At 41.8% G+C, this 15,984-nt stretch overlaps 1 protein-coding gene across 3 annotated transcripts in view; it reads left to right on the plus strand.

The window, feature by feature from the left end:
• LOC138019390 (lipoxygenase homology domain-containing protein 1-like) overlaps positions 1–14,439 on the plus strand; it is a 39,098-nt gene extending 24,659 nt beyond the window's left edge. For all 3 annotated transcript variants that reach the window (XM_068866162.1, XM_068866163.1, XM_068866161.1), the window contains 16 exons: positions 113–306; positions 390–558; positions 817–1,007; positions 1,377–1,554; positions 2,646–2,839; positions 4,316–4,478; positions 4,944–5,085; positions 7,908–8,028; positions 8,637–8,705; positions 8,876–8,923; positions 9,275–9,550; positions 9,834–10,190; positions 10,492–10,642; positions 11,445–11,577; positions 11,882–11,975; positions 12,446–14,439. In XM_068866162.1, the coding sequence (XP_068722263.1) occupies positions 113–306; positions 390–558; positions 817–1,007; positions 1,377–1,554; positions 2,646–2,839; positions 4,316–4,478; positions 4,944–5,085; positions 7,908–8,028; positions 8,637–8,705; positions 8,876–8,923; positions 9,275–9,550; positions 9,834–10,190; positions 10,492–10,642; positions 11,445–11,577; positions 11,882–11,975; positions 12,446–12,979 (3,014 nt within the window). In that variant the 3' untranslated portion in view covers positions 12,980–14,439. The remainder of the gene's footprint in view (positions 1–112; positions 307–389; positions 559–816; positions 1,008–1,376; positions 1,555–2,645; positions 2,840–4,315; positions 4,479–4,943; positions 5,086–7,907; positions 8,029–8,636; positions 8,706–8,875; positions 8,924–9,274; positions 9,551–9,833; positions 10,191–10,491; positions 10,643–11,444; positions 11,578–11,881; positions 11,976–12,445) is intronic.
• Positions 14,440–15,984: the final 1,545 nt, after the last annotated feature.

Consider the following 15,984-nt stretch of genomic DNA (forward strand, 5'->3'; position numbering starts at 1 on the left):
TTTACATCTTTTAGTGTTTGGAAGTTTGACTAAAATAGCTTTGAAGTGTTCCATCAGGGCAAAAATCACCTCTTCACTACATATTTCTGTTTTAATTTTTTGTTTGCTTTAGTCGTCGCTTATCAGCTGTGTCTCAAATTGGGAGATGTTCTTGGTGATGGAACAGAGGGCGATGTGTTTATTCAGCTTGTTGGTGACAAAGGGCTGACGGAACAAATCCAGCTACGCCAAGCTGGAAATTCCAAGATACGTTTTGAGAAAGGAAGAACTTACAAGTTCACGGTGGAAACGGTCGATATTGGAAAAGTGAGATTTCTAGTGGCTTTATGTTTGGGCTTTGTTTATCTATGATCTTGTTGTCGGTGTAACTTGTTTTTCTTTTGTATTAGATTGATAAAGTGAGCGTCGGCCATGATAGTCGACAGGCAGGCTGGTACTTGGAGGAAGTCACAGTTGATGTGCCATCACGCAGTGAGCACACGGTGTTCCCGTCGCACTGCTGGCTGGCCTCTGTTAAGGGCGACGGCAGAATTGTGAGAGACTTTGTCTCAAGACCATGTAAGTACATTTTTCTTCTTTTAAACTGTTTTTACTTGGTGCGTTTACTTGTTTCGCCGCCACTCTGGCTTTGCCAGGTGAGCAAAATAGATTTCGCGCCATTTTCTTCACCCTTCCGATGCATACTTTTCTCGCGCACGTTTTTTCCCCGCGTTTGGCGTCGGTTATATCAATTTCATCGTGTTATGATTGGTTGGAAATAGCCAACGAGATCACTTTCGTTTTGGGTCACGGTTCTCTTTCATGTTGTCGTACTAGGTCTTTACCACTTGGCTATCAAAACAGGCGACGAGAAAAATTCAGGCACCGAAGCGAATGTTTGGGTTCAAGTTTACGGGGATAAAGGTGACACAGGCCAAGTGCAGCTCAAGAAATCTGGCATCATGGAGAACTTGTTTGAGCGCGGTCAAACGGATTATTTCACGCTGGAAGCTGGTGATGTGGGAAAGGTAGGTCAATGGTGACTTCGGATCGATTCGGAACAAGAAGAATGAATGGCTTCAACCCAATTAACGACATGCAATAGCATCTAGGATTAGCTAAAAAAAACTTTGCACACAGGATTTTTGAACCACTGCTTTTAAAAGCAATATATCATAAAACCATGACAGTTTCCTTATTTCAACGTTTCAGGCAAGAAATGAGCTTTTATCAAAGGTGTCAGAATTTTTTTTTTTTGCAAACAAATTTCACTTTTGCGTTCGGCGTAAACTTGGCTCTAAACCTGTGCAATAACTTTTAGATGGCAAGTTGCCTTTTTACGGCCTTCCGAGCGCGCTCCTCAAAGGATTTAGTGAAGTTTGATTTTTATGTTGTAGATAGAGAAGCTTCGTTTGGGACACGATGGGCGTGGTTCGTCTTCTGACTGGTATGTAGAGGAAGTCATATTAAACAGCGCTGTCCGCGGAGAGCATCTCATCTTTCCTTGTCACGCTTGGGTGGCAGAGGAACCGGGCATCGGATCTGCTGACAAGGAGCTTTATCCAAAGCAACCAGGTGAGTTCTGGAGCTCTCGTGTGTAACACACAACCGTTGAATGTTCGCCGGTTTTGAGCGATGTTGGTTATGTGCCATTTACAAGAACAAACACGGAAATCTCGATAGTGTGGTAAATTGTAGACCTATTTTGCTTTGTCGGGAAAAATTCCATGATTTCGAAAGGTCTTGAGAAGTTGTGCAAGGACAAGAAAAATGCGTGGTCCATTTGCATTTCGAGTAATGTTTAACCAATGAAACGGTAAACGAAATAAAAATCTTTACCTGTCAAGTTTTGCTAGTTTTGATGAAGCTGTTTTGTGAATCAACCGTAATTGTGTAATCAATCAAACCGTAATTGTGAATCAATCGTAAGTTCATGACGAAAATTGCGGTATTAAGGAGTCAGTTATGAACGATCTATAGCCATGAACTAGAAACCCATAAGGGTTGAAACATGTAACGCGCATTCACTGCTTCCGAATATTCAGTGCGAACTGATTGGTTGAATGTTTCAGTGCCATAAAGAAGTTAACCTTTCATTCGCTATTATTGCTACAAAACCATTCGTGTCATTCCAGTGACTGGACAGTTTAGCCGCATTGTACAACTTGAAAGAAATGGAATCATGGGGAAACGCTTAATTAAGATGGCGCAAGTTATATTCATTCTCGTTCCCAGATCCTATCGTTTCTCTTAGACTGCAAGGCCTTCGCACGAGCAAACGAAAGGCTCTGTTTTTCATTGATTAGCTTGCGAACAATAAAATCTTGAACCGGAAGTAAAAATGGCCGAAGCCACTCGGTAAAATGATCAGTGCCTTTGTTTATCTGTTCGACACGAAAGGACACATTCTCTAAGTTGAGGCCACTTAAAGCTTCGCATAGAGATTCTTTGAAGGTAATGCTTCTTAGCGACGCCATGTTTAGTACTATTGACGACTCATATATAAGGTCCGGAAGTCCTAGAAACTGGGACTGCAAATCCAATGTCTCCAGAGCGCGTCGTTTTCTCGCCTGAAGGCCCCTCCGGCTAGGAGAAACGATGGGATCTGGGAGCCAGAATAAAGGTCGATCGAACCAGTCTTACTGATGCAGCATTTTCTATTTCAGTTGCTGATTACAGCGTGAGAATAAAGACAGGAACTGTGAAAAACGCCGGGACAGACTCCAACATTTACTTTCAAGTGTTTGGAGATAAAGATGATACGGGAGTCATCGAGTTGAAACAAATTTGCGACACTAAAGACAAGTTTTTACAAAGCTCGAACACCAAGATTAACTTGCAGACTGTGGATGTTGGAAATGTAAGTGATCAAAATGGTTGTTGTTGTTTTTGTTCGCACAAGAATTTCCTCTGTTGTTCTTGAGTCCGTTTGACCTCAAATTCGCTCTTTTCTCCGTTCTCCTTAAGGACTTTCGCGCCAATTGTTTCTGCGCATACTGCGCACGCAAATGCACACGCCACGTCATACACGAGCGCGCGTGCTAAGTAATAAAATGAGAAATGATAGGGCAAAAGGCCATTGCTATAGCTTTGCCTGGATTTAATGCTCTTGGACGTTTGGTGACCCCTATTTTTCTTTCCAGAAACGGATTTTATTTACAATTATCTCCACGTTGTCCAAAAATGAACAAAAAATCAATGTGGGAAGTTAAAAAAATTTTAAGATTTCTGCTCATGGGACATCAAATCCTGCCATCTTGCGGCTGCAAGGCGCGTGAAACTGTGGTCGCTAAATGCGAACTTGATCTTTAAGGAACCTCACCAGTTGACTAAATTCACTTAATAAGTCCACTTAAACAATATTTGGCAGAGAAGATTTCACTTCAAAGATTTAATTGCAATATATTTGGGTTTACAGACACTGGCCTTATTCGCTAACGAAGCCCGATTTTGTCACATTTTGGGTGTTTTTCCGGGCATGTTCTCTCCAAAACGAAGTCGGTGACCCCCCATTTTTTTTACATTTCTGACATGACTAACTCATTATCTTACAGTGGTAAAAGTTTAGGAAAAAAAGCAATGTTGAAAAATTTTCGCGCGAACGTCCTTAAAGGGGCGAGGTCACGCAATTTTAGGCAATTTCAGCACTGATCGAATGGTCATAGAATTAGTTAAAATATCAAAGTAACTGTTAAAAAGTATAGATGAACTCTAACAAAACACAGGGAAGCCAAAAATGGACATGGATTGACAAAACTGGAGAGGATTGAAATGGATTGAATTTGGGTAAATTTGAAAAACGTCGGCCCACCTTTCTTCAAATTTATAGCAGTCTAGATCAAAATGTCATTTATACAGCTGGAAAATCATTCTCAGTTGTTATGTGGCCGTGATTTTGCAAATGAAACTCTCTTGCTCTACCAATTTGACGTTTAGAGCTCATAATTAACAAAATTAAACAAAATTACCTAAAATAGCGTGACCTACGTAGCCCCTTTAAGTACACCGTGTAGGTTAATAAATTTGCCATTCATTGTCATTCGTTTGCCTCTGGCTGCAAATGAAAGGATTTTAATCAAAAAACATCTGGCCCCGGTTGTTCAAACGATGGATAACGCTATCCACCAGATAAATCACTATCCAGCGGATAGACACTACCAAAACCAATTGAGTTATCCAGTAGATAGTGATGTATCCAGCAGATAGCGCTGTACATCGTTTGAACAACTGGGGCCAGATGTTCATTCTTAAAAGATATGCATCTTAAAGAGGATGCAGTAAGTCCTATAAATTGAACTTCTTTGTAACTGCAGTTGAATTTCTCTTCCCAATTCAGTTGGAAAAGGTTCGCATCGGCCATGATGGGCGTGGTCTCGGCACTGGGTGGTATCTTGAGGAAGTGGTGATAATCGTTCATGATGAGTGCTGGATCTTCCCTTGTAATCGTTGGCTTGCTGATTATGAAGAGGATGGAAAAACCGAGAGGGATCTTTACGCAGGTGTGTGTTTCGTCTATAAACTTGTGAAGAAGCAAAACAAGTTAAGATAACTTTCCACATGCGACTCAGTATTGATATGTGCGTCTTGAATTATATTATTCGAAGTCCTTGTCATTTTCCGCCGGTGAACGTTTATGTTACGTGGAGTGGTTATGGTTTGAGAGCAGTGCAAAGCCACTCACGTCATGTACATGCCACCCAAACTAGCCAAGCGGCAGTCGAGGTCATTCTGTCGTCACATGGACACTCCAAAGCGCGGGAAACCCTTTTGCAAACAAATCAAGTTAACAGTGTGATTTTCACACAGCTACATTCACATTTCTAAGTATCTTTTCTCCATTAGAGATGATCAGTATAAAAATCTGGGAGACACCACTGCCCTGGGATGCAAAATGTTCTTTTCCGGTTGCCGTCCGCGTCTCAAAAACGCGCGTGCTTAAACTCCCTAATAATTATGTTTTACAGAGAGGAAGACGTACGCGCACGAGCCGGACTTACAAGACTTGTTGGAGTATTTGCAAAGCGATGATGTTACGCTGGTTGTGAATGCTGCGAATTACCTGCAGCATCTTTGTTACAGTGATGAGCAAGTGAAGACTAAAATCCGGTAATACATCGCGTATTGACAAATCTTGTAGTCTTTCTTACAAAGTTACTTACTAAGTTCACCTCTCCCCGCAGGGGCTTTTCAGGGCCAATGAAACACAACCATCGAAACAACAGAATAGAACAACAAGTTTTAAGAATTCAACCAGTTGGTTATTCTCTATTTTCGAATTCCCCATAATACACTTTAGTTTGCCCCCCAAATTTTGCATAAACATTGTTTTCAAATGCTCTTGGGGACACTGCATATTCCGAAGAAGATTTGAAAAACAAGAGTTTATGCAAAATTTGGGGGGCAAACAAAGTGTATAAACAGAGAATTTACATGTGCAAGTACAGCCGAGAAGTTGAAGATCAGTTTCAATTAGTAGTTGCATTAAGTGGTAGTGGACCATTTTAACAATCGGAAGGTTAACGCAGCGACGAAAGACGTGTCAATACAAAATGGTTTGAACGTGTGGATGTCTTGCACGTTCTTTTTCATTTTGGAGTATGGTACGCGAAGTGACACTGCACTCTCTTTCCACCAGTGTGGTACGGAGTCTGTTCTCTTACTCCACGCCATACTACCGAAATCACTAAACTGTTTGCACCCCGAAAAATGATCGATCGCATTTGAATTTCGACTTGCTCACGTGATCATTTGGAGCGCCCCGATGTGCGACGTGTCATTCTTGATGTGAGCGAGGCCGTGGGAAAATAAAGAAGTAGACCGCGGCCTGAGATGAATGTGTACGAAGAACTTTCCACCGTTTGGAAATGACATGTGGTCACTCATGGTTGAACGGAGGGGGAGATGTTTCAACAGAGTTCTACCCGGGAAGTTTTAGAGATATAGGATTAAAGTACAAAATGAGTAATCGTACAGTTTTTTACATATGGAAGACGTTTTGTCCCGCCTTTGATGTTCCACAACGACCGATAAGAACAATCGAGAAGAGATGTCAAGTCAACTGTTTTCTTTTACATTTATTTGCAACATTACCGTACTTGAAATCGTTTCGATTCCTAAATGAAAATAGTAACTGTTTATTTGTTCTCTACGACTGACATTGACATGTTGACGATTCATATAATTTCGCAGAGAATTTGTCTTCGAATTTACGTCAACCAAAACAAGAACTGGGGGTATAACTCAACTTATCATTGGAGTGAGACTTCCAGTGAACAATTTGTCGATACTATACTGGTATTTATAAACCATACAATTGTGCTTTACGAGCATGAAATTTGAAACAACAAAACAACACGTGTTTACAGTGAACTGCCTCGCAAGCGTATGACATTTTTATTTTCTTCTTGGCTAAGCGCGCAAGTCTTTACACTACCTTGAAGTATCCAGCTTTGCCATGTATGTTACCGAAGGTCCGCTTTTTATCAGTAGTTGCAGAAAATCTAGTTTTGGTTCTTCCAGCTTTTTCGGTTGGCACTTAGCTGTGTGACGATGGAAGTAATTTTCGGTTGCATTTTTGACAAAACTCGTCTTCCATATTTTTGAAACTGTAAGACCACTCATTTTGCACTTTAGTCCTATGTCTCTAAAACTTCCCGGGTAGAACTGTGTTGAAACATCTTCCCCTCCGCTCAACCATCAATGACCACATATCATTTCCAAACGATGAAAAGTTTTTCGTACACATTCCTCTCAAGCCGCGGTTTGTTTCTTTTATATTTTCCCACAGCCTCGCTCACATCAAGAATGCCACGTCACAAATCGGCGCGCTCCAAATTGTCACGTGAGCAAGTCGAAATTCAAGTGCGATCATAGGGAGCCCACACAAACAGTGTGTCTGTTTGTATGTTCGAAATATGAAATGGAAATATTGAAGAGTCCTAATATAGTAAACTTACATCGAGAAATGACTATGTTAAAGCTGAAAATAACCTCAGTTGTCGTGTATTGTCATTTCTGCGGCTGAAAATGGTGAATTTGAGCGATTTGGTGGATTTTCCGTTGACTGTTACTACACGTCCTTAGAAGGAGACAAGGGTGGAAAGCTCATTTTCGACCGCTCCATCGTCAAGCCGATTTTCACCCAGAAATTAGAATCGCCCGTCTTTCAAATCGAACACCAGATAAACTGAAAGGTTGACGCTTCTTTTCGTGCCATTCAATCGAAGATCCATTCAAAATCCAAGCGCTAACCGCCAAATAATTTTCGAGAAATGCAGCTTTCGAAGCGACCAGCATCCGCGGCCGGGATTTCGTGTGCCAAGGAGCAACCGTCACGCTGTTTGCTCCACACTGATTGGATGAAACAGTGCATCCAATCAGTGTGGAGTATGTGCTTTCCACCCTTGTCTCCTTCTAAGGACGTGTAGTAACAGTCAACGGAAAACCCACCAAATCGCTCAAATTCACCATTTTCAGCCGCAGAAATGACAATACACAACAACTGAGGTTATTTTCAGCTTTAACATAGTCATTTCTCGATGTAAGTTTACTATATTAGAACTCTTCAATATTTCCCATACATTTCATATTTCGAACATACAAACAGACACACTGTGTGGGCTCCCTATGGTGCGATCGATCATTTTTTTCGGGGTGCAAACAGTTTAGTGATTTCGGTAGTTAGATAAGTTGAATTTTGGTAGTTCTCTACTCTGGTCCAAGGGATTTTTCTTCGCATATTCCAGTTCTCCTCATCCGACCTCATACAAAGGATGAGGAAGCATTAGGATTTGAGTTCATCTGCTTTGATTGGATTTGAATCGCAGTTTTCCGTATTGTTAGAGCACTTGTTCTCGGGTCACATATCGGTGTGCCTTAAATAAATTTTTTTTCTTTGCCTCATCCAAATCGTCGTTTTTTCGTAACAGCGAGCTTAGCGGGATTCCCATGTTGGTTCAGCTGCTCGATCACGAATTGGAGGAAGTTCACCGTTCTGCTGCAGCTTGTTTGAGGAATTTATCGTTCAGTAAAGCAAGAGACGAGAACAAGGTAGGCGGCGTCCAAGCAACAGCGTGCGATTAGCCAACAGGTTCTTTTCTTAGCCGAAACAAAAGAAAGTTTAGTCATTTCCAGAAGGATTTGCATGACACTCTAACATGACCGAAATGGCCTTGTTTAGGGACTGCAATGGGTGAATTGGTTCTATATACTTTTCTGTTGATATGGTGGCCATTTCCAATTTTTTTTTTTTTTTTCGGGAAACAGATATCGTGGGATTTCCTAACTGTTGTTGTTGGTTTAAAATTTCAGACGACTTTGACTCTTACATTCTTTATTTCACCTAATCGATACTGTTCTTTAATTGCAGTCTTGCGATAAGACGGCCATGTTAGTGCCAAAACAATAGGACAAAGTTGCTCATGATTTGCGAGTCAAATTCCCAAAAGACGTTTTCGCTGTTGTTCTTCCCACCAACATGGCCCATTTGAAATTTGAAATTTTGATCATGTGACAAACTCCATGACTTTTTGCCTCCGGCTCGCAAAAGATTGGAAATATCGCCAGAATTCACAGATATGAAGCTTGGGTCAAACACCTTGAATTTTCTGTAATTTCCCGCTGTAATTATTGTTATAAAAAAATTCCTTCCCTTCCAGCTTGTCATCGCTGAGTGTTTTGGCATTGAAGCGTTGATTAGATTGTTAAAAAGAACAAGAAAAGACGAGGTAAGAATAGATTTAATGTATGTCTTGGCATTCGAGAGCATCGGCGACTTAGTAATCAGAACGTCGTACGTTCGAGCACTGCAAAAGGAGCACTCGGGCTTTTCCGAGTATCCTCGAGTAACCATCGGAAAAAATACTTCTTTTACTTCTGAGTCGATTTCTTGTTTCAGGTCAAGGAAGTTGTTCTCGGCGTTTTATGGAATCTTTCATCGTGCGAAGTAAGTTTGGACCTTTTTTGGGTGCTGTTATCATCTATTAACATATGAATTCAAAATTAACCCTTTGACGTCCAAACCAGTCAGACTTAGTATTTTATTCTGTCTAACGCCAGACGATTTTACTCGTCAATGGGGAACCCCTGGGAGTCAATGGGTTAATCACTCACTGAAAAACTATGTCCCCGTTAAGGCGTTTCTTTTCACAAAGCATTAGCTTGAGTTCGCTCTTCCTCTTCTCAAAACTCGTTAAATCCCAATTTTTAAGGCTTCTTTCAAAATTATGATTGTAATCCTGTTTGTATCTCGATGTCCTTAGCTAGAACAGCTGTGTTCTTTGTATTTCTTTGACAGGATCTAAAACTCCGTATTATCGAAGTCTGCTTGATCGTTCTCATTACGATAATTGTCATCCCTTACTCCGGATGGACCAAAACCGCTGCCCAAAGCAACGCGTCTGTTCCTTCAATCAAATGGTCGACGGTGTTCCGTAACGCCAGCGGTGTGCTTCGAAATGTGTCCTCTGCGGGTCCTGAGGCGAGACGAGTGATGAGGGACTGTGATGGTCTTGTGGACTCCTTCGTGTGGATCATTAAGGCGCCTATAGGCAAAAATGATATTGATAACAAGGTGAGTCAAAGCAGGCAAGATTTTTTCACAATCCTATGATTGTATTTTGACAAATCTTCAACCAGCTTGTGTTCTATTCTTGCATATCTCCATTCTTAAGAGTTTCTTGTGGAACCAAATGTCCCCGAGCACTTACTCACCTATTCGTAATATGTAGGCAAAGGACAGACTATCACACACCGTCCTTGCGAAAGTCTGAGGTATGGCGCGTCATCGAGGTGGGCCGAAACTGAACGCAGTTGCTATATTGTATTTACTTAGCAAAACATTTCTCTTCATTTAGTCCGTAGAAAACTCGATCTGTATCCTTCGCAACTTATCTTATCGACTGGAAAACGAAGTTGACAGAGAAAGGTACCAGGATGCTCCCGCAACGGACGTAAACCGCAAAGAACCCGAAAACTCCGACCCGGGATGCCTGGCGGGCTGCGGGACGGGATCAAAGAAGAAAAAGAAGGGCAGAACCTTCAAAGGATCAGACCTACCCCAAATAAGGAGAGAACCTGTGGAAGGTGTCGAGTTACTATGGCAACCAGAGATAGTGAGGTCTTACTTGTCAATAATGGCGGAAGCGTCCAATCCCGAGACGTTAGAGGGATCAGCAGGTGCCATTCACAATCTAACAGCGTGCGGATGGAGGGTAAGGTCTATTTCTATTGTCACACACCGTTTGACTTTTCACAGGGTCCCAATTGCAAATGGCAGCACATCCTCAACGGGTTTATAACGAACCCATGAAATGACCAGCTCCGAGATGGGTGGAGAGCTCAACTGGTCATTTACTTGGTAGATCACTGCACAGGCGTCGCAGAGGTCGTTCCATTCAAGGCTGAACTTTCCATTCCTTTGCGGTATCTCTGTTATGATGTTGATGGTTACTGACACTATCGTTTGTGTTTGTTTAACAACGTTGGTGCGCGATTTACTTTTGTCTTTTGCAGTGGTCCATGGTTGTTCGTTCCGCCGTGCGAAAAGAGAAAGGCCTTCCCATCCTTGTAGAACTTCTACGAATGAACTATGATCCTGTCGTCAGAGCTGTGTCTACCGCGCTAAGAAACCTTGCAATTGATCCAAGAAACAAAGATCTTATAGGTGAGTTCAATTAGTGCTAAGAAAATGATAAGACGTTCTAGCTTTCTCCGATAAGGACGACAAACCATAGACCCCGTTTCGCACACGTCGTCTCTTAATAAAAACTGTGTTGTCGTAAAAAAGAACTCGCTATTTGTGAGACGAATGTGGGATGTGGTCCACAGTGAACAATGTTGTGGACTGGGGTGTCGATCGTTTTCCTAATTGATTTTTAGTATAATCGATCACATGTATTCGCGTGCAGTTTGGAATAAATGCGCACTAGTTAGTAAGTTTTTTTCAGCAACCATACTCCATAGTGCAATTTGTAGTCTTGGACATAAGTTTACTCGTTCTTAATTATTCCAAATTGCACGAGAAAATATCATGTGATTACTTATTAATGACATACGTGAAAATTTTTCGAGATGAGAATATGGTGATTATGCAGAAGCAATGCACACGGATTAAAGAAATCACGCCATCCAGGATCTCGCATCTGATTGGCTAACTTTTAGTTTCATTGATGATTGACCAATCAGGATGCTTGGGTTGTCACTGAATTACCTCTTTTCTGTACTGTGCTACCTGACTAAAAACTGCATTTCTCATAACCAATCAGAATAGAGAATTTTTTCTTTTATATTAATGATAAACTATGTATCAAGCGTCGCAGTATGGGCAAAAGTACCAATCGTAAATTTGGTCGCAATCAACTGATGATGCACTGCTCACGAATACGAAAACCGCTGCCCCCGCCCATAGATCTGGCCCACGGTGCCTCGTGTCAGGAAGAATTAAAGACTTTCGTTTCCGTCTCCAGGTAAATACGCTGTGAGAGATCTTGTTCATCGGCTTCCAGACCCTGAAATAAATGTCAAAGTAGAGGAGAACACAGTAGGGGCCATTCTGTGTGCCATACATCAAGCAGTGAACAAAAGTATGGAGAACGCAAGGTGGGCGTGAAAATTGACTTTTTGCATGTTTCGCTAAACAGTTGTTTTTTATAACGGGAATTCTATCAGTGAGATGATTATTCTCAGGAGTTTCAGTGGCGTTTCAACCCAAAACGTTTGGAAAACTGATTTATTGGTTTCTCTTGAAGCCTTTTGTGGTTGGATATATTTTTCACTTATTTTCCAAACACCTGCAGCTAGTCAACATCTTACCAGTTCTTGTTGAAGCACGCGAGCGGGTTCAGACGATCTTTGTCTTTGCCAAATGTGTTTTAAAGCTAGCGTGCGTATTTTTCTTTTCCAGACACGTTCGTAATGTCGGTGGATTTAAGAAAATTATCACGATTTCAAGGTCAAGAGACAGATACTCCCCAAAGATTGTCAAGACAGCTAACCAGGTAAAATAAGACCAACATACTTGTTTAACCAACTGATTTAAACAAATGCATTGTGAAGGATTTCGATGGAGTTCACTGGAATTAAAATGTATAAGTGAGTGACTTCTTGTCACGTGTCACTCGAAACCTCTTGGCTTCGAATCTGTACCTCTACGAGTGACCCCTTGCTAAATTACGAACAAGGGCACAAATTAACCAAAGTCAAACTTGACCGGTTCAGGTCTCTTTGTTTTAATGTCCCAGTGGGGGAATAATAATGAGCTTGCCCTCCAGCATGGCGGATTTTGTACCATGTGATCGTTTGTTACAAAAGGCCTATTAGAGTTGAATGACCCTTGTCAGCTTGTTATGAGCACATGTTCCTTTTAACTATGCAATTTGCACAAGTTTATTTTTGCGTTTTAAAGTTCTCTCATAAGGCATAAGTAACTCACATTTGCTTTTCTTATCCTTTTCTTGCATGTTTACAGGTTTTAATAACAATGTGGAGTCTTGCGCCACTGAGAAATTCGCTCAAGAAGGATGGTTGGGAATTTACCAAAGAGATAGCCGACGAGTTCGGTCACATTCCTCCGACGCCGCGTCCCTACGAAGACATCACGATCCCACGAGGAAGACAGCAGCCTTTCGTGCCGTCCAGTCGAGAGCCTAGACTAGTAAGATCTGATGAAGGTACCATACCCGAACCCCGACGATACCAACCTGAGGAAAATGATCCTCCACCGAGGTTTTCCGATGATGGCCACGAGGCAGACGATGATGTCCGAAGACGAGGGGAGCCGAGAGGCGGACGAGTACCGATGGAAATGGACAAAATGGGTGAATATCGGGAGATCGATCACCAGCCCGATTTGGAGCGAACTGGAAGCTCTCAGGTTTTACCACCAGCTTACGACAGTAGACAACCAAAGGAGGAGCCCCAATACGCTGTTGTAGATAAGAGCAAAAAGAAAGGCTATAAATTACAAGGAGATGGTGGCCAAGAGGCTGACTCTTGGGTATAAAGAAACCGTTATCTTTCGCTGGTTTTGATTGGCTCTTTTGCCAGGTCATGTTGGATTTCGGGGAGCGAGCGTCAATGGCTTTTCCTCGATTTTCCACGACGACAGTTTTGATTTTCTCGGTATTTAAAAGTGTGTCCGAGGACAAATGTATGCGAGTAGGCTCTTCTCGAGAGAGCAGCAAAAATGGTGAGAGAGGCGAACGAACCGATAGATGCTGGAAAGGAGAGACCTTCCTGCCTCAGTCTTCGTGCGGATTCACGTCTATTTCGTCTCTTTCGTGATTCTCGCTGTCCTTTTGCGAAGAGTCCCTACTCGTTCACACAGAGGGAATAAGGACCGTAAGATCTACGACGACGATGTGATCGATGTGGGCGAAAACGTCACCTCAGAATATAACTTTGCAATGTCGTATGTTTTTCGCGATTAGTCCATCACGTTCGCGTCGTACAATGTGGGCGAAATAGCCTAAAAATAAATAGACCATTTGCGAGTTCATGTCTGCCTTCCCTACAAAGCGAGTCTACGAGAGAAGTTTTTGTTATGGTAATTAGTCCCAACCTCGTTGCCAGGGTCTCTCTTCTCTGCCTCCATTGTCGTTGAGACAACGAAAATGAAGGCAGAGAAGAGAGACCCTGGGAACGAGATTGAATTAGTCCTACTTAATTAGTTAATGACTCATTAAATATGAATGAAAAGTAATTATCATAAGGAAAACTTCGCACTTAGACTCGCTTTGAAGAGGAGGCAGACATGAACGCGGAAATGGCCTTATGTTTTCACGTGACGTCTTGGCGGCCATGTTGGTGTCCGTCTAATCCTCTGGGAATTGAGCTCTATTGTCGTGCAAACGTTTTCTTTTGTTACGGTGGAAAAACAAGGTCACTGATCAAGTGAGTAAAAACACTCCATTCAGTGGTTCGAGTGGTTTCAAATGAAAGATTTCATATTTGTACGCTCGCGTTGTTTTCAAAACCTGAAATTTGGTAATTTCGCGTAGTTTTTATGTGGAGTACCGCAAAAATATGCGATAATATGCGTGCCACAAGTGCAGAACGATTACCTTTTTTCTCTTTTAACCAGTGATTGCGTCGTTGATCTTACAGTCCTTATTTGCATCGGTTTTGCTTCAGCTGAGTAAACGACTTGTTGGAAGAAGATGTCAAATTTTATTTCCTGGTGTACAAACATCAGAAAACAAGTTTGTCGTCCGATCTTCGGGAAAAACAAACATTGTGACATTCAAAGTTGTTAGAGTAATTTTTTAAAATTGAATTTCCTTCTTTGATCGAAGGAATGTGGTGAGTAGAAGATGAGGTAATAGATGAAAATTGATTTTTTTGGAATTGAGTGTAAATTATTTGAATTTTAAATTGGTAAGCATTACACCTCTTAGAAGGCTGTAATTAATAAAAAGCTGTGTAGGCTTTTTCATATTGTATAAAAAATAATCATTTTTAAAATTTGTTGTGTCTTATTGTGTAACGGGCAGTGCGAAGAGTTGAGAGACACTTAACTTATACAGTGACAGCGAAGTCGTTGTGTACCCCATAATGGTCTACCCCCCTGAGAGCTGAGAAAAAATTTCGGGTGCAAATGAAAGAGTGACTCGTTGAGTCTTGACTGTGATTTCTTTTCACCAAAGAACCCCTAAGCTCTCTTTACGTTAAAAAAGGGCTTTGTTAGGCCCTGTTTACATGCAGGTAGGGTAACCCTAGCACGCACACATTTCTTTTTTTTCATCGACGTGTTTACAAGGCAGCTAGGGTTACCCTGGCGCTAGGGTAACCCTAGCTGCCTTGTAAACGCTCTGCTAGGGACAACTCGCCTACCCGGGACAACTTTTTAGCGGTTTTCATTGTGTTTGCGATGCTGGCGGTTACCAAGCACGCAAAGTTGTCCCGGGTGGTAGGGTAACCCTACCTGTGAAATTTTGCTTGTAAACCCGGGCTATCTTTGACGCAAATTTCCCTTTCGTAAACGGTCGTTGCCATTTCTCAGAACGGTCGTTACCATTTGAAACGGTCGATGCCATTTATAACGGTCGACTACACACTTCACTTCAAAGTAAATTAATAGAAATAAAGTAAGAAAAAATATTAACAAAAATTAAGACAAAAAAGAAAAAAAAAACCTTTATAAAAGAAAAACTGGAGGAAAAAAAGAGTCCGAAAATTTCAAGACTCGATTTCGGGTTCTTGGCCGTCACCCTAAACAGAACCCCGAACCCGAACCCTAACTCATATGGCCAGCGAGACACAACTCCCAGTAACCGCATCCTTTTGAGTTTTTAGACCTAATGAGTGTAATTCAGAGCTAAAAAATGGCATCGACCGTTTCAAATGGCAACGACCGTTTACGAAAGGGAAATAAGCATCTTTGACCCTCCTGCTGGAGTAACCCTAGTAGTGGGGTTACCCTACCTGGTTGTAAACAGGGCCTTACTGAAGTTTGGTGCTATGGAGAACAACAAATTAACTGTCATTTTGTTCATTTGTGCTATTGAAAACCAGAAAAAAATCCGTCGGTCAATCTTAGTTCCCCCAATAATATAGGACTGTTCTCTGACCGTAAGAGTGTTTACATTAAAATCATTTTTTTCACGAAAGGAGTTCTGGCGGGACCGCGGGAAAGCTTGCCCTGTATTATTCTTTCACTTGATGTGCTTGCAAAGGAACGAGCCTGAATCTGTACAATAGACGTCTAGGATATAAAATGGGGACAACCTCTCAATTTCATCACGCAGGCAGGCTCTTTTCGGAGTGGGAAAGCGAGCTACAAAGCTGCTCCTCTTTCTCGCTCGCTCCGGCAAGAGAGTCTGTGACATTCTACTTCCGTAACAAGCAATTCCGTTTGTTAGAACTCGAAAGGCGATTTTCAAATTTGAATGGGGCGAAAAGAGAAGTTTCTTCGAAAACGCTTTCTGACAAAGTGTTTGGATTGCGTGCCTACAATAGCGTGTAGAGGACTGGGTAGGAGGCCGTGAGGTCAGATTGTCAACATGGCGA

Source organism: Montipora capricornis, chromosome 10 (genome assembly GCF_036669925.1).
Source record: "Montipora capricornis isolate CH-2021 chromosome 10, ASM3666992v2, whole genome shotgun sequence".
Classification (NCBI taxonomy): Eukaryota; Metazoa; Cnidaria; class Anthozoa; order Scleractinia; family Acroporidae; genus Montipora; species Montipora capricornis.